At 60.5% G+C, this 26,537-nt stretch overlaps 4 protein-coding genes across 12 annotated transcripts in view; 1 reads left to right on the top strand and 3 right to left on the bottom strand.

The window, feature by feature from the left end:
• LOC116788859 (maestro heat-like repeat-containing protein family member 6) overlaps positions 1-26,537 on the bottom strand; it is a 946,858-nt gene that overhangs the window by 328,501 nt on the left and 591,820 nt on the right. The window lies entirely within an intron of this gene.
• On the top strand, positions 976-6,647 carry ABHD12B (abhydrolase domain containing 12B). The gene is made up of 13 exons (XM_032692096.1): positions 976-1,061; positions 2,728-2,867; positions 3,304-3,406; positions 3,501-3,620; positions 3,936-3,966; positions 4,127-4,172; positions 4,262-4,391; positions 4,612-4,652; positions 4,937-5,016; positions 5,199-5,281; positions 5,820-5,898; positions 6,048-6,172; positions 6,515-6,647. The coding sequence occupies exons 1-13, from the start codon at positions 976-978 to the stop codon at positions 6,534-6,536; spliced, it is 1,086 nt and encodes a 361-aa protein (XP_032547987.1). The 3' UTR covers positions 6,537-6,647.
• On the bottom strand, positions 6,479-21,065 carry PYGL (glycogen phosphorylase L). 3 transcript variants are annotated; one of them, XM_032692046.1, is made up of 21 exons: positions 20,941-21,065; positions 18,516-18,768; positions 16,919-17,020; positions 15,480-15,558; positions 15,137-15,240; positions 14,454-14,585; positions 13,555-13,666; positions 13,385-13,467; positions 12,264-12,407; positions 12,026-12,118; positions 11,668-11,814; positions 10,912-11,075; positions 10,683-10,797; positions 9,877-9,978; positions 9,647-9,794; positions 9,496-9,554; positions 8,661-8,802; positions 8,310-8,517; positions 8,097-8,231; positions 7,588-7,654; positions 6,479-7,394 (listed from the first exon to the last, which is right to left on the bottom strand). In XM_032692046.1, the coding sequence occupies exons 2-21, from the start codon at positions 18,756-18,758 to the stop codon at positions 7,206-7,208; spliced, it is 2,568 nt and encodes an 855-aa protein (XP_032547937.1). In that variant the 5' UTR covers positions 18,759-18,768; positions 20,941-21,065; the 3' UTR covers positions 6,479-7,205. The 3 variants fall into 3 exon arrangements, with proteins under 3 accessions (XP_032547937.1, XP_032547936.1, XP_032547938.1); XM_032692045.1 differs by lacking the exon at positions 20,941-21,065 and adding an exon at positions 20,525-20,586; XM_032692047.1 differs by lacking the exons at positions 18,516-18,768; positions 20,941-21,065 and adding an exon at positions 17,089-17,107.
• TRIM9 (tripartite motif containing 9) overlaps positions 23,151-26,537 on the bottom strand; it is a 64,006-nt gene continuing 60,619 nt past the window's right edge. For all 7 annotated transcript variants that reach the window (XM_032692053.1, XM_032692055.1, XM_032692056.1 and 4 more), the window contains one exon: positions 23,151-24,940. In XM_032692053.1, coding sequence (XP_032547944.1) covers positions 24,878-24,940 — 63 coding nt within the window. In that variant the 3' untranslated portion in view covers positions 23,151-24,877. The remainder of the gene's footprint in view (positions 24,941-26,537) is intronic.

The following is a 26,537-nucleotide window of genomic DNA, read 5'->3' as shown; positions in this document are numbered from 1 at the left end:
ACCAAAACATTCTGGGATTCCATGATTCTAACTCAGGAAAACCAGTACAAGCCTTGCTTTGGAGGGCAGGTGGAACAAGAGCAGCTCAAAATGCCAGGGGTGGCTGCTCCTCTGGGAAAGGGTTTGCCCCCATTCCTCCTTGGACTATATTTAAGGGAGCCCTCTCTACCTGGACCATCACTCCCCCTAGACCTGCCTGTGTCTGGGTGACAGGGAGCTGCAGTCTCGATAGGGTCCCCCCTGGACCCCCCCATCCCTGGGGGACAGAGGGCTGTAACCCCACCGGCGTCCATCCTAGATCCATCAGTCCCTGGAGGACAGGAGGCTGCAGCACGGACCGGGGTCCCCCCTAGACCCACCTGTCCGTGGGGGACAAGGGGATGCAGCCCTGATGGGTCCCCCCTAGACTCACCCATCCTTGGGGCACAGCGGGCTTTAACCCAGACCGGGGCCCCCCTAGACCTGCCCGTTTCTAGGGGACCAGGGGCTGCAGATCTTCTGTGATTTTTCCCCTAGACCCATCAATCCCTGGGGGACAGGGGACTGCAGATCTTCTGGGGTCCCCCCTAGACCCACCCAGCCACGGGGGACAGGGAGCTGTAACCCCGCCGGGGTCCGTCCTATATCCACCAATCCCTAGAGGACAGGGGGCTGCACCACAGACCGAGGTCACCCCTAAACCCGCCTGTCCCTGAGGGACAGGGGACCACAGATATTTTGGGGTCCTCCCTAGACCCGCCCAGCCCCGGATCGGGCGGGGACCCCGCGTGGGCGGTTCTGGCCCCGCCCCCTGAGCTTAAGGGGGCGTGACGGGGGCGTGGCTTAGGACAAGGGGCGTGACCTGCAGCCAGGGACGTATCTCGGGGTGGGCGTGGCCTGTTGGTGTGGGCGTGTCCTGCTGGAGTGGGCGTGTCCCGCGCCGTGGGCGGGGCCTGTCGGCTGTGTCGCGGCGCTGTCGCCGGCGGGCGCGGAGCGATGCGGCGGCGCGGCGGCGACAGGGACGGCGACAGCGGCGACAGCGGCCGGGCGGAGGGCAGGGCCGGCGCGGCCCGGCAGCAGCGGTGAGTACCCGCCGGCCTGGGCGCGCCGCTGCGCTCCCCGGAGCCGCTGTCGCCGTCCCTCGGCCGCGTCCCCTGTCGTGCCTCCTGTGACCACGTGCACCGCGGTGTCCCCCGTGTCACGGGTCTGGCCCCGTGCCCTGGCCGTGCTGCCCGGCTGGGGCCGTGCTGGGGCCGTGCTCCCGTGTCCCCACGCCGTGGCCTTGTCGCCTCGCTGGGGCCGTGACCCCGTGTGTGCCCCCCCTGCCGTGGTCGTGCCGCCCTGTCTGTCACGGGGGTGATCTCACCCTCTGGCCGTGTCCCCCTGTCACCCTGCCATAGCTGTGACCCTGTACCGTGGCTGTGTCCCCATGTCACCCTGCCACCAGCGTGACCCCGTGCAGTGGCCATGACCCTGTAGGGCCATGGCCCTACTCTGTGGCCATGTCCCTCCTCATCCCGATGCCATGCTGTGCCATGCCACCCTGCTGTCCCACGTGGTTGCCCTGCCAGCTGTCAGAGGTGCCCCTTGGTGGGCACATCCCCCCGGTCCAGGTCAGTGCTCACCTGCAGCAGGTGTTGTGCAAAGGCTGTGTGAGGGCTCTCCCCTGCACTTGAACATTGGGTGTAGACCAAGAGCAGCACCTGACGATTCCCTGCAGCCTCTCCATGGCATTCCTGGCCTGTTGCTGCCGGCATAAAGCGGGGCTGCTCAGGCCAAGGACCTGAAGGATGAGCGGGATTCAAGGAGCCCCCTGTGCCCTGGGGACCAGTGCCACCCTCCTCTGGCACCCCTTTTGCAACCTCTCCTCAGGATCTTGCAGCACGCCCTGGGGCAGAGAATGGACTAGAGGCTCTTCTGCAGGAGGGGTGGTGACCCAGGGACTGAGCTGTGCCTGGCTACCCATCAGAAACCTCTGCCCTAAATCCCCCAGTGCCCAGACTGGTTTCCCCATCACCTGGCACCATGAGCCCACGAGGGACGTTGATGCCGGGAAAGCTGCAGCTCTTGGCTTTCCTTTCCCTCTTGGAGGCTGGGGCTGTGTCTTCCTGCTGCAGAGGGCAGCTGGATGTGTCTCCAGTCTCTTTGGTGCAGGACACTGTCAAGGCAGACACAATCCCCCACCCTATGCTGGTGGCACCTGGGGACATCGCCCTGTGGGCTATGGGCTCTCCAAGCTCTTTCCCACCTTTCCTCTGGTGTCCCTGGAGTATTGCAGAAGCTCTTAGTGCCAGTTTTGGGGACACCTTTGTGACTGTGTCTCACCAGCCAGGACTTGGGGTGTTGCCACAGAGTATCAGTTGCTCCTTATCGCCGGTTTGGTTTGCAGCTCCCAGCCCTGGCACAGTCCCTGCCCTTCCTGCCTGCCGGTATCCCGTGGGAAGCTGCCTTTCCTGCCTCCCGGCGTCCTGTGGGAGGGTGTGGGGGATGGAATCAGGCTTTATCACACGGTGTCACGGCGGGGCTGCTCCAACACCTTGGCTCCATCCCCAAAAGCCAAAGACAGTGCTGGTGTGGAGATCCAGTTCCCAATCCCAGGGGGACACAAACGGCATCCTCAGACCCTCGTGGGGAAAAGCTGCTGTACCCAACCATCACGGCTGGGATTGGGAATGGGGAGCCTGCTCTGCTGCACCCCAGATCCCTTAGGATGGGAGGGGATGTGCTCAGAAGGTGCCTCCCTTGCAGGGGCCGACGTTCCTGGCTCCCCTGCCTGGGGACCCTCCTGGGGACCCTCCTCCTGGGAATGCTCCTCATCTACATCTCCGTGCCCTTCCTCGTCCGCCTCTTCCCCAGCGTGCTCACCAAATTTGTCTACCTGAACTTCCGTGAGTACCCTGGGGCTGTCCCAGCCGAGAGAACCCTCACAGGGACTCAGCTGGGTGGGTGGGGAGCCCCCAGAACATGGGTGGGACCACACCCGCTGCCTGGGTGGCACCGGGACAGCACCCACCCGACTCCCCCTGGGCCGTGGGCTTGCAGAGGAGGCACGGAGAGACCTTTCCCTGCGTTTTGCAAGCTCTAATAATGTGGTGCTGCCGACCCTGTTTACTGCATGAAGTTACAACATGCCTGGGCACGCACAACATCAGCGGGGCTGGGAATCCGGGGTAGGAGGACGTGGCAGAGGGCTGAGCTCGTCTACCCGAGCGTGGCCTTAAATAGTTTAAAAACCATAACATGTTGATTTGGAAAAAAAAAAAAAAAAAAAGAGGTGGAAAAGCAACTGGGCATGAGGTGTGATGGCTGTGATTTCTCCGTCAGTGGCCTTCCCCTTCTTCGCGGACTTTCGGCGGCCGGAGCTGCTGGTGAACAACACCATCAGCCTGCACCTCACCACCGAGCCGGGCGTCACCGTTGGCATCTGGTGAGCGGGACATCCTCGGCGTCCTGGGTGGGCACAGCACTGTCCTGGCTCAGCCAGGTGGAATCCCCCGGGGTGACCCTGCTGTGCCCCCCAGGCACACGGTGCCGGGCAGCAGAGCGGCCGAGGCGCGGGGCCGGGACCGGCGCTGGTACGAGGAGGCACTTGCTGATGCTCACCCCGTGATCATCTACCTGCACGGCAATGGGGGCACCAGGTGAGTGCCTGTGGGTGCTGCTGCAGGGCCAGGACCAGGGGAGGATGGGTGCAGGGGCTGCTCTCAGGTGAGAACCAGCAAACTCGGTGCAGCAGCCGGCAGTGCTGCAGGGCCAGGGCTGCTGCGGTGGGTTCTGAACTGTCAGTCATAAAAAAATCCCTAAAAGATAAAGGGGATAAAAACTCAGCCACCCCAGAGCATCCAGATCTCCCCTCCTGGGAAAAGGTCACCCTGGTCACTCACCTGCACTGGTGCTGGAGGGGAGGGTCCCTTGGGGTCTGTCCTCCTGAGCTCTAACCTCATTCTCCCTGTCAGGGCTGCGCGTCACCGTGTCCAGTTCCTGAAGGTAAGTGGTGTCCTGTGGGGACACTGGAACCTGCTGGGAGTAAGGCTCTTGCTGGCTCAAGGGACCTGGGAGGGACCCTGGGCAGAGTGAACTGGCCATGCTGGGGGTCCTGGGGTGCATCCCCCACCCCCCCAGTCGTAACACCCTGCTGCTCTGACAGACGATGGGGGCTGCCGACTTCCACATCCTGGCTCTGGACTACAGAGGTAGAGTCATCCCCCTGCCTCTCACTGGGTGACCCCCTCTTGGGGCTGGTCCCCCCCAGGGTGGTGACACCGAGCCATGTCCCCTGCAGGCTATGGGGACTCCACTGGACACCCCACGGAGAGCGGCTTCACGACGGATGTCCTGGCACTCTACGACTGGGCGAAAGCACGGAGTGGGAACAGCAGCATCCTCTTCTGGGGACACTCCCTGGGGACAGGGTAGGTGCAGGGTGGGGGATGGAGGGACTCAGAGCCCACCCTACTCCCTGTGACACTGCTGCCAAACTGGAGGCACCTGGGGATGGACCAAAGGGTTGGAGTGGCTCCTCGGTGGAGGCATCTGCAAAGCCAGACTAAGGAAGGGGGAAGTCTGAGGGTGCTGTGCACCCTGCCAGGGTGTCATGGCTGCTCCCCCTCACTGTCACCTCCCCTGTCACAGGATTGCCACAAATGCAGCGAGGAAACTGCAGGAGGAGCGAGGTAAGGGCCAGCATGGCTGGGTTGGGTTGTCCCCACGTGGTGTCCCCCTGGGGCTCTGCACAGCCTTGGCCAGATTTTGGGGGCCACAGAGGAGATGGGGAGCCCTGTCACTCTGCTTTAGCATCAAGCTTGGCCCCTGCGGTGGGGACAAGTGGCCATCCCTGTCCTCCTTAGTGGGATGGAAATATCTTGGCCCCAGAGCTGCTGCCTGGGAGGGGAGTGTGGCAGCAGTCTGGGGAGGGGGGACAGCCCCCCACAGTGCTCCCACCCTGTTTTGCCCTCAGGGGTCCAGGTTGATGCCGTTGTCCTGGAGTCTCCCTACACCAACATCCGAGAGGCAGCTGCCCACATCCCCATCACCAAGGTGAGTCTGGGGGGGTGACCCAGCAGTGACGGGGGGGTGGGTTCTGCCTGTTGGGTCCCCAGTTGGTGACAGGCTCTGCCTGTGGGGTCCCCCAGCAATGTCAGCCCCAGCCACCTGGGTCTCCCCCCTCACACTTGTATCCAAGCCATGGCTTAGCACCCCCCAAATTCTCTCCCTGGCAGATCTACCGCCAGTTCCCGGGTTTTGGGTACCTCATCCTGGACTCGCTGGCTCGGGCTGACATGTTCTTCCGCAGTGATGAGAAGTGAGTTCCCGGTGGGAAGGGGCGCAGCCGTTTCCAGGGCGCTGCCGGGATAATTCCGGGACCACCTGGCCGAGGAGAGGTGTCATGTCACCCCATGAAATGCCTGCACTCCTCTGTGTTTACCCAGCTTACTCATGCCTCAAAAGTGCCTTTTTATTTGCATAACTTATCAGATATCAGTGTGATTATTAAGCAAAGTCCACAAGCCACCATCCCTGTTTTTGGGCACTACCCACTCGCGTCCCACCCGCAGCCCATGCCAGAGAGATTTACGGGTGCTTTTGAAACCAGAGACCTGCTAATTGGGTTCAAGGTGATTAGGGTGCTCGGTGCTGCCATGCCAGGGCAGGCAGTGTGGGCATCACCCATGTGGACATGCCAGGGCACCCAGTGTGGGTGCCACTGATGGGTTGGGATGGCTCTGAGGGGCAGTGCCGGGGGGTCGGGGTGCTGTGGGAGCTTTAGCAGGAGCTGGGGAGGCTCCTGTGGGTCTGTTGGCTCTGGGGTGAGTCCTCAGCACCATGCTTGCTGCCCACAGCGTGAAGGTGCTGGCCTGTCCCCTCCTCATCTTGCATGCAGAAGATGATGGTGTTGTGCCTCCACACCTGGGACGCAAGGTGGGGACCTGCCATCTGGGCTGTCACGGGGGGAGGCACCATTCCAGCCTGGCTTTGGAGGGATGAAGTGGCCAGAGAGGGGGTGGCCACCCCCAGGGTGCCAGGAGCGGGTTTGGGGTCCCACTAACCACAATCCCTCCCCACCCCAGCTCTATGAGACAGCTCGCAGCGCCTACAAGGACAAAACCAAAGTGAAGTTCATTACCTTTCCCGAAAAGTTGGGCTTGGGCCACGACTACATCTCGTTCAACCCGGAGCTGCCAGCCCTGGTGAAGTAAGTGCTGCTCCACAGAAATGGGGGGGCACAGGATGAGCCTTGGCTTCTTCTCCCACTGGTGCCTTCTCTCCTGCTGCAACCACACAGGTGTCTTCCCCCTGCTCCTTCCCCTCCACACGGTGTTTGCTGGAATCACTTTTTGAGTTTCAATCACTCCTCACTGCCCTCGGTCTGGGTGTCGTGGAGAAGTGGCCCTGGGGACACCAGCTCCTCTTTGCCCTGGGTGCAGAGATGCTCCAAGCCCAGCTCAGCCCCACATCCAGGGATCACAAATCAGGCTCTGACGCAGCACAGGAGGGTCAGTGACACAGTGTAAGATTTATTACATCTTGTTTGCAGAGACTTTTTGAACATGAAGTGACGCCAACTGCTGCGTGCAGCGACCACGTGCTCCCTCCATCCCACTCCAGGACCCCCACATGGCACTGAGCTTACTGCTGTAAGTAATAAAAACTACTGAAAAACCTTTTAATTCGCCCCCTGCCTCGAGGATGCTGCAGGTGACTCGAGGGATGGAGACACTGGTGTGGTCTGGGTCACCAGAGCCGTGAGTGGGAGGATCCCATGGATCAGTGGTGGGGGTACACGAGCCTGACTTCAAACACCCTTCAACCCCCTGGCACTGGTGCCTCAGGGCTGGCAAGGGCTGCACCCCCATATCCTGCTTCAGCAGCGCCTGCAAGGGCCCAGCCAGCTGTGTCCAGCTGTGTCCAGCTGTGCTGCCCACCCCATCCCTGGCCGTTAACGTTGGTGGAAGCAAGCCCAGTCCCTAATTTTAGGCTTCAGCAAACAGCCCCTTGGACTCCAATGGCACTTTTTATTTTTAGCACCTAATGCAAGCAAAACAGGGCGACGTGGTTTTTTCGCTTTCCGCACGACACCTGACGTTATAAAAATCCCGCCCCTTTCCCGGTTCCCGCTCCGTACGTAGGAAAGCCAGCAGCAGCGACACACAGACTAAGACAGCAGAGAATTTTACAGCGCATGTGCTCCCGGCCCCTGGCTCCGGCCCCTGGCTCCGGGGGGGTCCCTACGCCGCTGTGCCGTTGGGGGTCTTGTCCTGGGCCGCGTCCCGGGGCTCGTTGGGCGGGGGGATCTTCAGGTCGGAGGGCTCCACGTGCCAGATGTCCCGGGCGTACTCCTTGATGGTGCGGTCGCTGGAGAACTTGCCGGCCGCCGCGATGTTCCTGATGACCATCTTGGTCCAGGCCTTGGAGTTCTGCAAGGAGAGCGGTGGGACAACGTGGCTTGTTGGCCCCAAGGCCGGGGATAGTGTGGCTTGTTGGCCAAGGGTGGCTTTCAGCCAGCAGCACAGGATCCCATCTCCATGCACAGCCCCACCAGACCCCTTCTGTGGGATGGGATGTTGTGTCCCAGCACACGTCCTGCCTCGTCTCCGGGCTGGCACTCACCAGGTACAGCTCGCTGACCTTCTCCTGGCACTTCACATAAGCCTCGTAGTCTGCGAAGACTTTAAACCTGGAGCAGTGAAGAGAAGAGGAGTCAGGGGCACGAGGAAAGGGAAGGTGGGAGCATGGCATGGTGCCTCATCTGGGGCTTCCTCTGACACAAATCCTCCAGCCAAATTCCCCCTCCCCAGGCCCTGTTGGTACAGAACCCCAGATGCCCCGGGAGGGCACCCAGGGAAAAGACTTCTCCAATCCCAATGCTCATGGCTGCTCAGTGCTTTGGCCAGGAAAGCCCTTGAAATACCCAAAATTAACTGGAGGGGCTGCACACCCAAAGGTGTTATTGCAGCAAGCATGAAGGGCCATCCCTGCAGAGCCTGTGCCTGGGGAGCACCGTCCACGTGCAGTGCGGCCCCACCACCCTGATGTGGTCATCAGGGCCAGAAAAGGGATGGTTGCTGCAGGGGAGAGACCCAGCCCAGGGGGTGGCAGGATGGCACCCCAGGCCTCACCGGTCGTGGTGGAAGAGCATGTTGATGACGTCGTCGAAGAGGTTGGGCTCGTTGGGGGAGAAGAAGCCGCTCTTAATCTGGTCCACGGCTTGTTTCAGCTCGGGGAGCCGGTCGTAGTAGAGCTGGGCGTCGTACCTGGAGGGAAGGGGTGACATGAGATGGTGCAGGCCCAGCTGCCCGGGGTGACACCCCTGTGGCGTCCCCAGCCCTCACCCTTTCTTGTCCAGCTCCGTGACGTCCTCCACCCTCATGCCGAAGATGAACAGGTTTTCCTCCCCGGCCTCCTCGGCCATTTCCACGTTGGCTCCGTCCATGGTGCCGATGGTCAGGGCCCCGTTCAGCATGAACTTCATGTTCCCCGTGCCCGACGCCTCGGTGCCCGCCGTGGAGATCTGCTCCGACAGGTCGGTCGCAGGGATCACTGCCAACAGAACACGGGGACACGAGGGGCTCGTGGGGACCAGCTCCGAGTTTGTATCACGCCAGAGGATGTTGGATCTGCTGCCTGGATGGAGCCATGGGCTGGTAGAGGGACATCCCCTCCCCAGAATGTGCCCAGGGTACCTTTCTCTGCCAGGGAGACCCTGTAGTTCTCCAGGAAGATGACCTTCAGCTTGCTCCCCACCATGGGGTCGTTGTTCACCACCTGAGCCACAGCGTTAATGAGCTTGATGATCATTTTGGCCATGTGGTATCCTGGGGCAGCCTAAGGAGAGAAGCCACAGGTGAGCCACAAGGGCTGGTGGCAGGGCCAGGTGAGGCACACCCAGCTCCCACATATCCAGGGAAGAACCTGCTCAGCCCTGCTCCCATCATCGTATCCAACACGTGTTGCACCACCACATTTTTGGGGACTTCTGTGACCACAGGCAACATATGGTTGTCCCAGCCTCCCCTCCCCCGCCAAATCTGGTGCCTTGTTTGGGTTGAAGCTAACCAGGCTACTCCAGCACTTCCTGGAGAACTTCATGGACATAGAATGATGGAATTGTTTTAGTTGAAAAAGCCCTCTTAAGATCGTCAAGTCCAACCATTCCCCCAGCACTGCCAAGGCCACCACTGACCCATGTCCCCAAGTGCCACATCCACACGTCCTTTAAATCCCTCCAGGGATGAGGACTCTACCACTTCCCTGGGCAGCCTGTTCCAATCCCTGACCACCCTTTTGGTGAAGAAATTTTTCCCAATATCCAATCTAAACCTCCCCTGGTGCAACTTGAGGCTGTTTCCTCTGTCATGTCACTTGTTACCTGGGAGAAGAGACCAACCCCCACCTGGCTTCACCCTCCTGGCAGGTAGATGTAGAGGCACAGCCCCATGAGGCATCTGCACCCACATCCCCCAGTGTACTTTTAAGGACTTCCATCAAAATGTCTTAAAAACTCCTGACCCAACTCACCTTGCCCCCAATGATCACCGTCCTCGGCACGAACAGCTTCACAGGATCCCTCCTGATTCCTGGAGGGAAGAGCAGCGCAGTGTCACCGGGGAATGGGGGACACAGGGATGCTGGTGCACCCCTGGGGACAGCCCGTGCCCCGGTGCCTTACGGTTGTACATGGTGATGATGTGCAGGCAGTTCATCAGCTGCCGCTTGTACTCGTGGATCCTCTTCACGTGCACGTCGAACATGGAGGAAGGGTTGATCTTCACCTTGTACTCCTTCTCCAGGTACAGCGCGAACTTCACCTTGTTCTCCTGGCCGAGGGCAGGGAGTGTCTCAGCCCCTGGTCTCTGCCCCCCCTGCCCTGCCCGTGCACCCCCTGCCCGCACCCCTCACCTGCTTCACTTTGGCCACCTCCCGGATGAACAGGTCGTCGTCCACGAACTCGTGCAGCTTGGTCAGCTGGCTCAGGTCCCTCACATAGTCCTCCCCGATTTTCTGCAACGGGAGCACAGGCATGTGCTGATGGTGGGATGGTTTGGGTTGGAAGGGATCTTAAAGCTCATCTCATTCCACCTCCCTGCCATGGGCAGGGACACCTTCCACTAGCCCAGGTTGCTCCAAGCCCTGTCCAGCCTGGCCTGGAACACTTCCAGGGATGGGGCAGCCACAGCTTCTCTGTGCCAGGGCCTCACCACCCTCACAGCCAAGAATTTCTTCCCAATATCTCATCTAACCCTGCCCTCTGGCGGTGGGAAGCCATTCCCCCTTGTCCTGGCACTCCAGGCCCTGGTCCAAAGTCCCTCCCCAGCTCTCCTGGAGCTCCTTTGGGCACTGAAATGTTTCCCTGGAGCCTTCTCCAGGCTGAACACCCCCAGCTCTCCCAGCCTGTCTCCAGAGCAGAGGTGCTCCATCCCTCTAATCCTCTTTGTGGCCTCCTCTGGACTTGTTCCAGCAGCTCCACATCCATATTATGTTGGTGCTCCAGAGCTGGAGGCAGCACTGCAGGTGGGGTCTCACCAGGGCAGAGCAGAGGGGGAGAACCCCCCTTCCTCAACTGTCACCCCCTCAACCCTCAACCATTTAGAAGATGTAAGTGGCTTAGAAGGTGCGAATGTCGGATGTTCTCATGGCATCCCCCGGGTCCCTGGGATCAGGATGGAAGGGTCAGGGGGCCCAGGGCGTTCCCCCCACACCGTTACCTCCGCGATGAGCTCCGCCAGCCCCGGGTTGCAGAGCAGGAGCCAACGCCGGGGGGTGATCCCGTTGGTCTTGTTCTGAAACTTCTCCGGCTCCAGCTCTGCGAAGTCCTCGAAGCTGCGAGGACGAGGAGGGGACAGCTTCAGCCTCGCCCACCACCCTGCCACCACCACCACCACCACCACTTCCAAGGCGGGGGTGACCCAGCACTGCCTCCCTCCCCGCGCTTACACTTGGGTCTTGACGATCTCGGAGTGGATCTTGGCCACGCCGTTGACGGCGTGGGAGCCCACGATGCAGAGATGGGCCATGTTGATCCTCTTGTTGCCCTCCTCCTCGATCAGGGACATCCTCCGCAGCCGCTCCACGTCGTCAGGGAAGAGGGATGCGATGTGCTGCCGGTGGAGCCGGAGAGGTGGTGAGTGGTGGTGGCACTGAGGGATGTCCCACCCCATGGCTCACAAGGAGGGGACCATGGCAATATCTCCAGTGCACTGGAGTGGTGGCTTTTACTTTGTTGTGACGGTGCAAACCCCCTTCAAAGGATGCACTTCCCCAGCACGGGTGTCTCTGGACAGAAGGACCCCCAAAAATCCCCCCCCAGATGGGTTTTGGGGCACCACATTTGGCCAGTGAGGACGTTTTGTCAAAAGCCTCGTGCTGCCAGACCAGGAGGTCAAACCACCATCTCCTCTGCACTTCCAACCTCATCCTTTCCCGGGAAGAATTTAGCGTTTAGGAAGCAAAGAAAAGCCCAACAGGGGGTCCCTGGAGCAATGGGTGAAGCCTCTAAACAGCCACTAGCTGCAGGATGGCAATATGCTGATGGGAAAAGTACTTTTCTCTGCACCAACCTCCCAAAACAGCAGCTGGAATCACCCGCCCACCCCCCCAACATCATCAGTTTGTGCATCCCCCTCATCCCCCGACACTGTATCCCTGTCCCTCTCTCCGGAGCGTGCTCCTGCACGGCCCCCAGGCACTCACGTCCAGGTGTCTCTGGTTGATCTCATAGATGATCTGCAGGTGCCTGGGGAGCAGCTTCTCCACCAGGTCCACGGGCCAGCGCTCCAGGGCCTCGGGAAGCACCGTGTGGTTGGTGTAGGCGAAGGTCCTTCTGGTGAGGTCCCAGGCCTGGTGTGGGGAGAGCCGGCGCTCAGCAGCACCCACCCGTGGTCCCCCCACCATCACGGCCCAGCCAGCTCCTCCCAGTGCACACCAGTTAAACCCCACCCGACCGCTCCACATCCCACCCAGCAGGCACAAAACTGGTTCCCCAGCTCCTCCGCCGCTGGCGGGTGGGTGCGAGTGGAGGAGACCCAAGAGCCGGGTGGGGTCTCCCGACCTTATCCCACGGCAGCTTCTCGATGTCCACGAAAATCCTCATCAGCTCAGGGATGGCCATGGCGGGGTGTGTGTCGTTCAGCTGGATGGCAACCTGGAAAAGCAGGGTGGGGACACGTGGGGGACACCGGGCATCCCATGGGGCATGGGCAGCCAAGGAGGGTCCAAACACCTCTCCAGCATCTGGGAGGTGTTGGGACAAGCTCCAAGGCACATGTCAGAGCAGCCCTGGCTTGTACCTGGTCGGGGAAGGAGTCAAACACGGTTCGGACGGTGTCTGTGCTCCCGAATTTGGACGCTTTGAAGCGGCGGATGATGTCCTGGAGGGTGGCAGCCACCACAAAGTACTCCTGCTTCAGCCTCAGCTCCTTCCCCTCAAAGAACTGTGGGCAGAGGAGCAGGGAACTGCAGGATTCCTGCAGGATTCACTGTGCTTCCCGGTGCTCCCTGTGCCCAGGGACCCACACTGAGCTCTCAGCACCCTGTACGTCCCCCAGCACCAGCTCTAATCCCAACATCTTCTTGCTCCCAGATTTCAGCACAGGGGTTTGAGATGTGCTGGTGCAATCAGGTTAAATCCCTGCCAAGCATCACCAAAACCTGTTCCCCTGGTTTGAACATTTTGGCTGCTAGGAAAGGTAGTGGGACAACGGGAAGGGAAGCCATAGGAGCTGTAACAGACAGGAGCTATTTCTAGGACAAGAATTAAACCATGTTTCATGCAGCACAAAACATCATCCTGATGGTCTGCAAAAGAGATGCTGCAGGAGACAACCTCACCACTGGAGCTGTGGTGCCCCTGGCCCTCCCCAGGATTTAATGGGAAAAAAAAAAAATCCATCAGGACCAGCCCCAATAAAGCTGCAGAGCAAGGAGAGCCACCTTCAACTTCTTCCCCTGCTCCACAGCTTGGTTTGTGGCTGGGAAGGGCTGTACATCCCCATCACGCCTCCATCACGTGCCAGTGTGCAGCAAGGCAAGAACAAAAGGGTTGGGGTGCAAAGGGCAATTTGAGGCACAACCTCTGGTCCCAGGGCTGCAAAGGACCATCAGGGAAACACCAGCAGCATTCAGCAGTTTGCCTTCATGTTGTATTTTGAGACTCAAGGAATGTTTCTGCAGCAGGACTTGCTCGTCCCCACTCCCTCCCGGCCAATCTGTGCTCAGGGAAAGACTCGTCCTGGTGAGAAGCAGCAATCCCCGTCCAAGCAGCTCAAAACACAACTAAAAGCATCTCTGCAGTGTCCTGGAGAGAGGGGCTGCTCCACTCTCCGCTCTGTCTGTGAGCTCTTTAGCCATCCTGAAAACAGGGACCCCTTCCCCTAAAACAGAGACCCCCCCGTCCCACATCGTGACTCACGTTGTCGTTGGGATAGAGGACACGGGAGATGTTCTCCGCCAGGTTTCTGTCCAGCACGGCCTGGATGTAGTCTCCAACGTTGACTGGGGAAGGAACAGAGGGATCAGGTGGGCATGGGACCCCCTCACCTCGCCCCATCTCCCCCCAGCACCCCACCAGCACCCACTTACAGTCGCGCAGGTTGAAGTCGTTGGGGGCCCGGGCCGACCACAGGCGCATGGTGTTGACGGTGTTGTTCATGTACCCGGGCACGGGGGTGTCGTAGGGCAGTGCCAGCACCACCTAGGACAGTGTCAGGGCAGCTGGAGTTGGGCTGGGATCCCTCCATGTTCCTCCTGGAGCCCTCCCATCCCACAGACCCAGGGTGGAGCTCAGGGTTGTGTCCACCTTCATGGGGTTGCGTGTGTGCGGACATGCTTGGTACCCCCAGGGACACCCCAGCTTGCCTGGTTCTAGTGGAAGGTGTCCCCATGGCAAGGGGTGGAATGAGATGAGCTTTAAGGTCCCTTCGAACCCAAATTATTCTGGGATTCTACTATTATCCAAGTGGAAGCCTGGGCATGCTTCTAATCCAATCTAACCCTGCCCTCTGGCAGTGGGAAGCCATTCCCCCTTGTCCTGTCCCTCCATCCCTTGTCCAAAGTCCCTCTCCAGCTCTCCTGGAGCCCCTTTGGGCACTGGAAGGGGCTCTCAGGTCTCCCTGGAGCCTTTTCTTCTCCAGGCTGAACACCCCCAGCTCTCCCAGCCTGGCTCCAGAGCAGAGGTGCTCCAGCACTTGGAACATCTCTGTGTCCTTCTCTGACTCGCTCCAGCAGCTCCATGTCCTTCTTGTTCTGGGAACTCTAGAGCTGTATGCAGGTAGGAGGTGACCTTAAACATCATCTTGTTCCACCCCCTACCATGGGCAGGGGCACCTTCCACTGGACCAGGTTGCTCCAAGCCCCGTCCAACCCGGCCTTGAAGACTTCCAGGGACGGGGAGGTTGGCTGCAGATGAGGAGCAGCCAAACCTGCGCCCATCCCTATATCCATGGAAGGGCTGTTCCCTGCTCTCCGGCCCCATCCCATACCTGGGTGTCGATCCACTTGGCGCCGGTGTCCGAGTGCTCCACGCGGCCGTAGAAGTGCACGGGCAGCATGTACTCGGGACGGGCCTTCTCCCAGGGATTGCCGTGCCGGAGCCAGTCGTCGGCTTCCTCCACCTGATGGAGGGAGCAGGAGCAGTGACAGGGCCACCAGCCCCAGGAATCTCTCCCCAGCTGGAGGATGGCTGGGAAAGGCTCTGTCTGCTCGTGGCAAAAGGGGGATGATACTTGGGAGTCTGTCCGCCCTCAGCCCTGATTTTGGCACCACCTGGAGGCAGGGATCTACCCCAGCCAACCCTGAACCCCGTGTCTCCCTGCCTGAGGGGTGAGGGATGGGGGAAAAAAACAACATTTCTCTTAGTGCATTGCTAATGTTGCGTTTCCAAACCAGCCTCTTCCAGCCTGGCTCCATGAGGAATAGGGACACAACTGCTTCATCCTCACCTGCTCCACGGAGCAGCTCTTGGGGTGGCCCCGAGCAGGGCACGCTGTGGATGGGGACAAAGGAGGGATGCCCTGTGCTTGCACCAGTTTAAGAAGCTAAACTTGTTCAGGAAAGCATCTGACAAGCTTTAAATATCACAGCAGCAGCCTCCAAGCTCAGGGAGAGTGTCTGTGCAGCCTGAGCTAAGGGGGAGGTGAGTTTGGGGCCACACCTCCATCCGTACCTGCCACCCATCCCGGATCTTCTGGTTGAAGATGCCGTACTCGTAGCGGATGCCGTAGCCATAGGCTGCCAGCCCCAGCGTGGCCATGGAGTCCAGGAAGCAGGCTGACAGGGAGAGAGGGAGCAGTGAGCTGGGATTCCCCAGGAGCCCTGGGAGGCAGCGGATCCTTCTCCCCAGGGACAGGCGATGGCCGCGAGCAGCAGCCCTGCAGGGACATGAGGCAGGGCCAGCAGCCACCCAGCCCCTCTCACTCCACACACTGGACAAGCTGGAGCAATAAACCCCCCAGGATTAGGTTCTCCCTGTGGTGGGTGCAAAGCCCCCAGGGATGTGTCCCACTCACCAGCCAGCCTGCCGAGACCCCCGTTGCCGAGACCGGCATCCTCCTCGATTTCCTCCAGCTCTTCTATGTCCAGGCCGAGCTACAGACAAGGAGGAGACGAGTTGGAGACTCCCAGGGTGCCCAGCCCCACGGAGGGGAGGCACTGTTGGCACACACTCCCTTGCAGGTGGTCTCCAGGAAGGGTGGAAAGGCACCCAGTCCCACAAGACCCACCCCTGGGACACTGTGATTTGCACCCAGAGAAGCCCCTCTCCCCCTTGGCTGCGGCTCCACACCATGGCAGGGTCCAGCTTTGGTGTTTAAAGTCACTCCACCAGCCTTTACAAGGGACACACACACACATGACCTCGCTGAGGGCAAGTTCTGGGCATGGGGGGCACCCACCTGTGACCAGGGTGCTGCTCTTGGGGTCCCAGACATTCCCAAGGGCTCTGAGGGCTTATTCCCAGGCCTGTTCCCTCTCTCCCTGGCTGCAGTCCCACAGGGGCAGGCACCAGGTTCCTGCTCCCCCAGCATCCCCATCCCTTGGGCCAGTCACCCAGATGCCATATTCTCATTCCCACGGCACCCTCATCCCTTGGGGAAGGCACCTGGATGCCTGGTTCCTCCTCCCCCAGCATCCCTATCCCCTAGGGAAGGCACCTGGATTCCATGTTCCTGCTCCCCCAGCACCCCAATCCCCTAGGGAAGGCACCTGGATGCCATGTTCCTGCTCCCCCAGCACCCCAATCCCCTGGGGAAGGCACCCAGGTGCCCATCCTCCTGACTCCAGGCATCATCACCCTTTAAGGTGAGAAGAACCTACACCACTTTTTGAGGGAAATTTAAATTTTCCAGCCTGGGATCCTGTGGAAGGAAGAGGTTTTGCCTATGCAAAAACTCCTCGGGGAGCTCAGCTAAGCCCCCTTTTCCCATGGAAACCCTTGGCTCTGATGTCCCATGGTCACAGCAAGTGGATAAAAATTTTAAAAAACCACCCTAAAAATAAGTTCCTCTCCTTTGAACATGTTCCTGCTCTTGTGCAACCGCCCTGACCGTGTTTGGCAGTGCTGGGCACAGAAGGTGACAGTGTGGGGAGGAAAGGAGCCACCCAGAAACCTCAGATAACCCCAGTGCCATCAGGTGCCAGTGCCCAGCTGGGGTTGAGTAGGCCAAGGTTTTATTCCTCCCCGCCACTGATTATTGGTATTAACGGCCTCATCCATAGAACCACCAGTTCCCTTCCAGTTTATGGGCTGGAAATGGGATCCTGCTGGTTCCCCAGATCGCAGCTGCTGGGCTGGGCAGCTCCAGGCCTTTCAAGAGCAGGTCTTGGAGCAGCATTTCCTGCAGCTCAAGGAGTGGTTTGCAGCCAGTGTGACAAAACACGGACATTCCCAGGAGCTGGAGAGCACAGAGCCCTCCTTGTCCCAGTCCTCATCCCCACCTGGGATGCTCACCTGGTACACGGCCTCGTCACAGGCATTCTGCAGCCCCAGGTTAATCATGGTGTTCTGCAGCGTCCGCCCCATGTAGAACTCCAGGGAGAGGTAGTAAATCCTCTGGAAGAGAAAACCACCCCCTGGTCACCTCCCCAGGACCCCAAAGCTGTTAGTGGGTGATATCTCACCAAGAACTCTCAAGAGAGCAGGGTGGTTTGTGTCAGGAAATTGAGGGCTGTGGCTCCTGTGTGGCCCTGCAGCCCCTGCCCTACTCTCCTGCTGTTTCCCAAGCCGGGAAGAGGCCGTTTTAATTTGGACAAGCCCCGCTGCCCCGTCCCAGAGCAGGGACAGCTCCGGGATGGCCACCCCACACGCCCGCCGGCGGCCGCGGCGGCACAAAGTTAAACTTTAAAAGAGGAGACGTTTCCTCCCGTGACCCCGGAGCTGCAAAGCAACCGGAAAACCACGCGAGGCGCCGGGGGCCAGGCGGTGGCTGTAGGGACACTGTGAGGACACTGTGAGGACACCGTGGGGACACCGTGGGGACACGGGCTTCCTCTGCCCTTCCCGGGGGTTCGGAGCACGGGATGCTCCCGCTGACACCGCGGGCACAGGACGCGGCCGCTCTGGCCTTGCGTTAAGCCGTCCCCTGGCGTCAGCACCGGCAGGTTTTAAGGAAGGATTTAGGCTGGAGGAAGTCGCTGACTCGACAGGTTTCCTTCCCCAGGACCTGCGCGGAGTCGGGCTGGGAATGGAGACGGGACAGAACCCCGGAATCACAGATTGGTTTGGGTTGCGAGGGATCTTAAAAGGTCATCTTGTTCCAACCCTCCCGCCACGGGCAGGGTGCGCTGGGCAGGATCCCTGGGGATTTCTGGTTTGACCGCTGCAGAGCTGGGAGCAGCGAGTCCAGGCACACAGCACGGCTTGCCTGCACGGAAGAGTCCCAAATCCAAGTCCTGGAAGAGGCTCATTTTCCTCACCCCTACGCAACACGGGGGAGCGCTGAGCTATCGGGGCTGGCACGGTCCCAGCGAGGTGTCGGCGGGGAGGAAATTGATGCCGACAGGGACATCCAGGTGTCAGGAGAGGGATTAGGGCTTAATCCCCGCGGGGCAGAGCCCGGAGCGAGCCAGCGGGACGAGCAGCAGCACAGCAACTCCTGCACAAACCGGATCTCTCACGCTTGGGATCACTTGTGTTAAACAAGACCTGTTTGTGGTTGGCTTTCCAATAATTCCCCCGGGAAGGCTTTGGAGTTGGTTTTGGTAGACAGCACCCACGCCGGCGCCGCGGGACAACAAACGGCGTTCCCATGCCCTGCACCCCGCTCCCGGCCAAGCCGCGCTCTGTTTGTTTTGCAAAGCAAAGGACAGTGGCCTCGCTTGGTAAAGTCCAATCCCTCCGCTCGGAAAAGTTACCGGGAACAGCCCTAAATTCACGGAAAAAATCGAGCCTCCCCAACCTCTTATATTCCAGTGCGGAGGGAGGGTTCAAGCCCACGGCGTTAGGATGGATCCCACCCCAGCCATAACCCAGGACCCACCGCGGGGGGGGTCCCACCACGCAGAGGGGTGTCCCCCCCCCCCTCTCCCCCGCATCCCAGCGCTCCCACCTTGGGATCCTTCTCGTAGTAGTACTGCTGGGTGCGGATCCAGCGCCCCACCAGGTGGTCGCGCACGGTGTGGGCCAGGGCGAAGTAGTAGTCGCGTGGGGTGGCCACATTGCGGTCCTTGACCAGGGTGAAGTGCAGGTGCCGGTTGAAGCCCCGCTTGAGCTCGGCCACGTTCTCGGCGCCCACGATGCCGCGGATGCTGATCTGCTTCCGCCGCTCCTGGTCCGACAGCGGCCGCGACATCGCGGTGGGGCTGCGGGGACACGGGGAGGGGGCACACGGGCACACGGGCTGGGCTCCACTGCCGCGTTCCGCCTCCGCCCCGCGCTGGCACCGCCCCGGGAGGGGATGGGAGGGGGACGGGATGGGGATGGGCCCCGCAAAGGGCCGCCCACGCGCGGGGAGGAGCGGCGGCCAAGACTCGGGGGGGACAAAAAGGGAGGGGGGGGGACCCCGGGGACCGCCCCGAGGGGGTAAAAAGTGGGGGGGACCCCGGTGGTGGATGGACAGAGGGGGGTGCAAAGTGGGGAGGGGGGACCACGGAGGTGCACGGAGGGACGTGCAAAGGGAGCGATCCTGGGGGATCTCAGAGGGGGGTGTAAAGAGGGAGACCCAGGGGGACCCCCGGGGTAGATGGTGGGGGGTCCCGGGGAGGGGGATAGAGAGGTGTGCAAAGGAGAGAACCCCAGGAACGTGGAAAGTGTGTGCCCCGGGAACCACCACCTGGGGTAAAAAGGGGGAGACCCCGGGGATGGACAGAGAGGGGTGCAAAGTGGGGAGGGGGGACCCCGGAGGTGCGGGGAGGGGGGACCCCGGAGGTGCACGGAGGGACGTGCAAAGGGAGCGATCCTGGGGGTCTCAGAAGGCTGTGCAAAGCGGGGACCCCGCGAGTCACAGAGGAGAGTGCAAAAGGGGCGATCCCGGAGGTCTCAGAGGGGTGTGTAAAGAGGGGGACCCCGGGGGACCTCCGGGATAGATAGCGGGGGGTCCCGGGGAGGAATAGAGGGGTGTGCAAAGGAGAGAACCCCAGGAATGTGGAAAGTGTGTGCCCCGGGAACCACCACCCGGGGTAAAAAGGAGGAGCCCCCGAGGATGGACAGAGTGGGATGCAAAGGGGGGACCCCGGGGGTCACAGAGGTGGGGGGACCTCGAGGGGTCACAGAGGGGTGTGCAAGGCGGGGGAAGCCCGGCGACCGTCACCTGGGTTGCTCAGAAGGGCGCTCAACGAGGGGGGGAACATCGGGGGTGCACAGAGGAGGGTGCAAAGGTGTGTGTGTGGGAGCGCTGGGAGTCTCAGAGGAGTCTGCAAAGGAGGAGGGGGACCCCAGGGATGGACAGAGGGGTGTGCAAAGGAGAGGGACCCCGGGAGTCACAGCGGGGTGTGCAAAGGAGGGGGACCCCGAGTATGGACAGAGGGGCGTGCAAAGGGAGGGGACTCCGGGAGGGGGGGTGTCACCAAGGAGGGTGCAAAGGGGGTGCCCCGGGAACCGCCGCCTGAGTTGTTCAGAAGGATGTGCAACGGTGGGGACCGTGAGGGACCCCAGGGATGGACTGAGGGGTGTGTAAGGGGAGGGAGACCCCGGCTTGGGGGGGTAGGGGTCACAGAGAGGTGTGCAAAGCGGGGGAACCCCAGGAACGTGGGAAGTGTGTGACCCAGGGACCGCCACCTGGGGGTAAAAAAAGGGGGATACCCCCGGGGGGCACAGGAGGCTGTGCAGAAGGAGGGATGCCAGGCAAGTGGAATGGGGGTGTCCTGGGAACCGCAGCCCGGGGGGCACGGAGGGATGTGCAAAGGGGAGACCCAGGGACTCACAGAGGGGTGTGCAAAGGGAGGTGTGTGGGGGGATTCCGGGGGTCTCAGTGGGGCGTGCAAAGGGGAAAGGGGGTGCAAAGAGGCGGACCCCGGGGGCACACAGAGAGGGAGTGCAAAAGCGGGGGGGGGACAAAGGGGGTGCAGCGGAGGGGGGCGCGGAGCCGGGGCAGAGCACGGAGCCCCCCCAGCATCGCACCTGCGGCGGCCGGAGCGACTCCGGGCGCGGCCGCTCCCCCGTCCCTGCTCTCACCCACGGAGGGACCGCCCCACGGAGGGACCGCCCCACGCAGAACCCCGCCCGCCCCACCCGTGGCTCCTCCCGCCCGGGCAGCCGCTCTTGGAGCACGTACAAGGTCCTCCCCCGCCGGCCCCGGAGGGAAAAGCCGGGAAGTGTCATGATGTGTGTCCCACCCGTGTCACGATCCATCCCCGTGTCACGATCCATCCCCGTCCCCGCCCCTCCCGTGTCGTGTCCCCCCCCCCCCCCCCCAGTGTCACGAACCCCCCCGTGCCTCGGTCCCTTTCCTGTGTCACGGTCCCTCCCTCCCTACCGCCCCCTGGTCCCCCCGCATTCCTCTCCCGCCCCCCTTCCCTCTCCCCACGCTTCCTCACTGTTCGCTGCCCGCCTGCAATCCCTCTGGAAATGGCGTGGGATGTCTTCCCCCCCCAGCGGCTCCGGGCTCTTCCCAGCTGTTCCCGTACCCAGGCTGCCCGCAGGACTCTGCCCTGCCCGCCTGGCCCTGCCTCCCGTTCGTCCCAAGGGCAAGAAAATCCCATATGAGCTTCCAACGCAACACTTCCTCCTCCTCCTCCTCCCCAGCCGTGGCTCCGCAGGCTTTCCAGCCTGTGTGCTTTCCCTTCCCAGCGTCCTGGGCTCATCCCACAGCGTGGGCAGCAGGGCAAGGAAAGGGGATTGTTCCCCTCTGCTCTGCTCAGGTGAGACCCCACCTGTGCTCCAGCTCTGGGGCACCAGCGAGGGTGTGGAGCTGCTGGAACAAGTCCAGAGGAGGCCGTGGAGATGTTCCAAGGGCTCGAGGCCCTCGGAGGCTTTGGAGCCAGGCTGGGAGAGCTGGGGGTGTTCAGCCTGGAGAAGGTTCTGGGGAGACCTCAGAGACTGTTCCAGTGCCTAAAAGGACTCCAGGAGAGCTGGAGAGGGACTTTGGACAAGAGCCTGGAGTGCCAGGACAAGGGGGAATGGCTTCCCACTGCCAGAGGGCAGGGTTAGATTAGATTAGAAGCATGCCCAGGTTTCCACTTTGATAATAATAGAATCATTCAGAATGGTTTGGGTTGGAAGGGACCTTAAAGCCCATCTCATTCCAACCCCCTGCCATGGGCAGGGACACCTTCCATTAGCCCAGGTCACCCCAAGCCCCGTCCAGCCTGGCTTTGGACACTTCCAGGGGTCCAGGGGCAGCCACAGCTTCTCTGGGCAACCTGTGCCAGGGCATCCTCACTCTCACAGCCAAGAATTCCTTCCCAGTATCTCATCTAAATCTCCCCTGTCAGTGTAAAACCATTCACCCTTGTCCTGCTGCACTAGATTCTCTGGCCCTGGGCTGTTCCCTGTGCTGTCCATGACTTCCAGGCTGGTTTTTCATGCTGCAGGGAGGATGCAGTTTCCTGTATCTGCGGTGTCCCTGGGCACGTTCCTGCTCTGGAAGGGACAAACATCCTTCCGAGATGCACTTAATGCATTAACATTTTCTTCTTTAGGCCTGGACTTGAGCCCGTGGTGAGCTCAGAGGCTGCACATTGAAAACCTCTCCTGAGGCACTCCAAGAAAACAGAGCAGGCACTGATATTCCAGGAGCAAGCCCTTCTCATGCCCCTGGGAGAACTGTCCATGCTGTTCCCTTGGAAATGGCCCTCCCCTTAGCATTTTGCCTCCATTTCAGTCTCCCTGGGGAGATGCTGCTCTGTATCCAGCCTTGGTCATTCCTCCCTCCTGTAGGATTCCATCCCTCCTTCCCTATATCCCTCATCCCTGCTGATGGGCTGCAGGTGGAGCGGGGAGCCCTGAGTGGCCCCATGTCACCAGGGCTGGGAGCTGCAACCTCCTCTCTCCCACTTGTCCCAGCTCAGCATCCACCTTGGGAATAGGGAATTGTCACCTCTTCTCATGAAGAAGGGATGTAGGAGTTTGCTCAGGAAAGGCTTAGGAAAAGGCTGGCTGGATGTGGGGCTGCTGGATTTGGGATTCCTGGCTGTGCCTGGGTTAGCTCCCCACACATGGGTGTAACACGGGGTTTGCAATGACCCGTCTCCCTCCTGGGGCATCTCCTGGTCATGGGGGGATAAATTAAATCTCCTGTCCTTGCTGCTCCATGGGTGCTGCTGCCTCACCAGCTGTGGCACCACTGCAGGAGGGGGAGCTGCCATGCCAGGGAAAGGGACACAGTGGCATGAGACCCCCCTGCCCTTTGGTCATCTCATGGTGCTGTCACAGCACTGGGTTCCAGAGAATCCCAGAATGGGTTGCGTTGGAAGGGACCTTAAGGACCATCTTGTTCCAACCCCCCTGCCATGGGCAGGGACACCTTCCACTATCCCATGTTGCTCCAAGCCCCATCCAATGTGGCCTTGAACACTTCCAGGGATGGGGCATCCACAGCTTCTCTGTGCCAGGGCCTCCCCACCCTCACAGGGAAGAATTCTTTCTTTAACTGGCTTCCATCCCCCTTCCCTCCCGTGGTCTGAATTCTGCCCATTCCCTGCTGCTGCCTCCAGACAAGGACAGTGAGGGACGTCCACCAGGAGGGATGAGATGGGGACTGAGGCCTGGGGCTGTGGTGGCACAGAGATGCTCCGGGAAGCTCTGCCCTTCTCTCATAAAAGTCCTTTATTAGAACAGCAAACATGACACTTCTCGTCAGTACAGCGGCTGAGTGCAGCTACCATCGCGGCACGGGGGGGACGACGTCTTACAATCACTGGGGGGTCTAATAAGCACCATGAACATCCTAAAGAACGGGGGGAGAACGGCTGGAGAGGAGCCCCGGGTGAGCCGGCCACGGGGGCTCCTCAGGGATTCACCAAGGAGCTGCTCGGCGTTGTCCCGCAACACGGCTCTCCTGCAGCTGGGAGAAACTCCTCGGTGTGAGTCAACGAGATAGCACCCATCCAATAAATTAGGAAAACTTAATGCCAGAGCAACGAGGGAACGAACGGGACCGTCCTGGAGGAGGGCACGCTGGTAGGGAATGGGCTATTTACACTTGTCTTTCTGCTGGGCCGGGATTCCCGTCGCATCCCAGCCGGCCCTGGAGCAAAGAGCTGCGGCTCTGCGGCCAGGCTGGGAATATCCAGCCAGGTCTGGGAACACTGGCACCCGCTGGGCAGTGATCCCACTGCCTGTCCGGGTTCCACCAGCCACGCCGGGAGCCGGCGAGGGACCGGAAAGCGAAGCGTGGGGACATGAGCATGCAGGTGCCCTCGGCTCAGGAATGGGGGCTGGCACCGGGCACGGCACCCACAACCTCCTGGTCCTCTCCTGCGCTTGAATTACCAGAAAGTCAAGTAGGGAGTGGAGGCTGCCGGGAACTGCTGCCGGCAGCAGGCGCAGGCAGGGCAGCGGGCGCGTATTCCTGAGTGCGTGGCAGGGCTGTGGCCACTCTCCTTCCTCCCCATCCCATCCCAACCCCATCCCCATCCCCGGGCTCCCCGTCAGCCCCTCACTGCAGAATGGATTCTCTGGTGATCGGAAGGACACTATCAGTTCAATTTAAGGCTAGGCTTCATATGGCAACTATAAAAAAATAAACACTAATCTCCAGAGAGCCGGGCGAGGGCTCTCCGGCCTATGGCTGTGGCGAGTGTGCTGGCACTGGGGTGTGGGGAGCCAGGGAAGAAACCCCCCCGTGGGTGCTTGGCATCGACCCGAGGGCCTGCCAGCACCTGGAGCACCCGGGAATAGGGTGGCCACCCCTGCCCCACCGCTGCGCCCCAGGGGGACACGGGACAGAGTCGGGCGTTTTGGTAAGGACATGGAGACTGACTGGTAATCCAGGACCCACCTCTACACATGACCGAGGGTGCTCTGCAAGAAAGGCCACAGGGGAAAGAAATATCCTGCAAAGTAACCGGGCTGGAAGGGGTGGAAGCTTTCCCGTGGTGGGGGTCCCTCTGTCCGGCCCCACGGAGCGGGGGGGAGAGCGCTCTGCGGAACGAGACGGGACTGCCCCCCACCCAAAAACCCCAACTGAAATCAGTAAAACCAAACCTAAAAGCGGACACAGGAGAACAGCTCAGGCTACCTAAGTACTTCATCAGCCAGGAAGAGCTAAAGAGCGAAGCGCACACACACAGGACAGCGCGGAGGCCGGAGAGCGGAGATGACCAAAAGCCGGGGGCTTCCTTCCCGCTTTCCCTCCCCGTCTCCGGCCAGAGGCCGAGCAGGGACCCGGCAGCTGAGCAGGGACCCGGCAGCTGAGCAGGGACCCGGCAGCTGAGCAGGGCCCCAGTGGCTGCGTGGCTGGCCTTGTCCTGCAGGAGGGAACAGGCTGGCTCCTCTCATCCCGAGAAGAGGCAGCCGGCTCCGGGAGCATCCTCACGGCATGGCCGAGCGCGAGGCGTAGAATTCAGGGACCGGCAGCCCGGTGTGCAGAGTCACCTGCAATGAGAGACACGTGGCTCAGCTGGGTCCCACCGTGCCTGGTGGGACAGCTCATGGGATGGCAGCTGGAATATCGTCCCTGGGGGAGGGCGGGAGCAGCACGCAGGGAAAGGCAGGATGTGGCCGGAGATGTGGGGAGCTCCTCCCGTCCCTCTGCACATCCTCCCTGCTGCAGGATGGGCTGGGGGTGTCCCCAAAACTGTGGTGGTGGCTTGTTCCTGACTTGCTTGTGCTGCTGGAGTCCCTGTTGAACTGGGTCTGCTGGTACCAGGGGTACCACACCCCAAATATTCCCAGTATTCTGACAGTTGGCTGCCAGAGGTGGGAGATGGCAGGAGTTGGGTCTTTGTGCAGATGGGATGGACAAGAGGGGATGGAGGGGCCTGGAGGACAGCAAAGCCATTATGGGAGACCTTGGAGAAGCCCCTGAGCTGAGGAGGGATGGAGACACTGGGGGAGACAGGGACAGTGGAGGAGATGGGGACAGTGGAGTGGATGCTGGTGGGAGGAAGGACCTTTGTGGTGGGGAAGCTGAGCAGCATCAGGGTGATGGGGCAGGGTGGGGAGGATGCTGAAGTGAAGACTTTAATGGTCCCTCCCAACTCAAGCCATCCTGCTTCCATGAAAATGGGAGTTAGGCACTTGTCTGGGCTTCATTCAGGGATGGGGAGGGATGCAGCAGAGACTGCAACACTGGACAAAGGGAGAAGGAAGGAAATACTGGAGACCTGAGGTTCACTGGTCAGGGAAAAATCCTGGTCCATCAGGGATCTGGGCAGGCTCTGTGTGTATGGACTGACTGGGAAAGGGGCCAGGCCCTGGAAGTGCTCACACACACCAATGAGCAGCACAGGGGGAATTCAGTTCCCTCCACAAATGCCTTGATTTGGGAGGAAAGTACAAATCCTCCTTTTATTGCAGCGGCAGCATTTTGCCCTTCAGGTACAGATTCACAGAAAACTTTGTCTAAAATACAATGACTTTCTTCCTAATTAGAGTTGTTTTTAATCAGTCATACACCTCTGGAGAAGGATAATGAATGACTTGGGTTTACTGGCAGTCTTTTATCAGCATCCCACGGGATTTCTCTGTTGTCAGGGGATTTAAGCTCTGCCTTGCCCAGAGAACCCACAAAGCTGAGGGACTGCAGAAATGCCTTGTCCCTTATGGCTGGGTAGAGGACTGAGGTAGGAATTAAACCCATCACACAGCAGGACATTTTTTACCACACCAAATTAATACAGTACCTCTAAAACCAGTGCAGACAAGATGGGCTTCTTTAAAGCTTCCTAATGAAAAACATTTGTCAGCCTTTCTCCAAGCCAGGCAGACTCCCCTGCCTGCAAGGCCCTTGGAGTGGGACACTGTGGCAGGGATGCTCCCAGGGTTTGGGATGGTTGTGACCCACCTCTGCCTCAGTGCTGCTGGAAAACTGTCACTGCCTTGGTGACAGCACAGTAAACCCTGTATCCTGATGGATATAATAGAGCAAGTCCTAATCCACGGATCCCTAATTTACAAAGGCCACTTGGTGCCTCTGCCCTTGCACAGAAGTGTTCATAGAATCTCAGAATGGTTTGAGGTGGAAAGGATA

This window comes from Chiroxiphia lanceolata, chromosome 6 (assembly GCF_009829145.1).
Source record: "Chiroxiphia lanceolata isolate bChiLan1 chromosome 6, bChiLan1.pri, whole genome shotgun sequence".
Classification (NCBI taxonomy): domain Eukaryota; kingdom Metazoa; phylum Chordata; class Aves; order Passeriformes; family Pipridae; genus Chiroxiphia; species Chiroxiphia lanceolata.
This window is presented reverse-complemented; position numbering and strand designations above follow the sequence as displayed.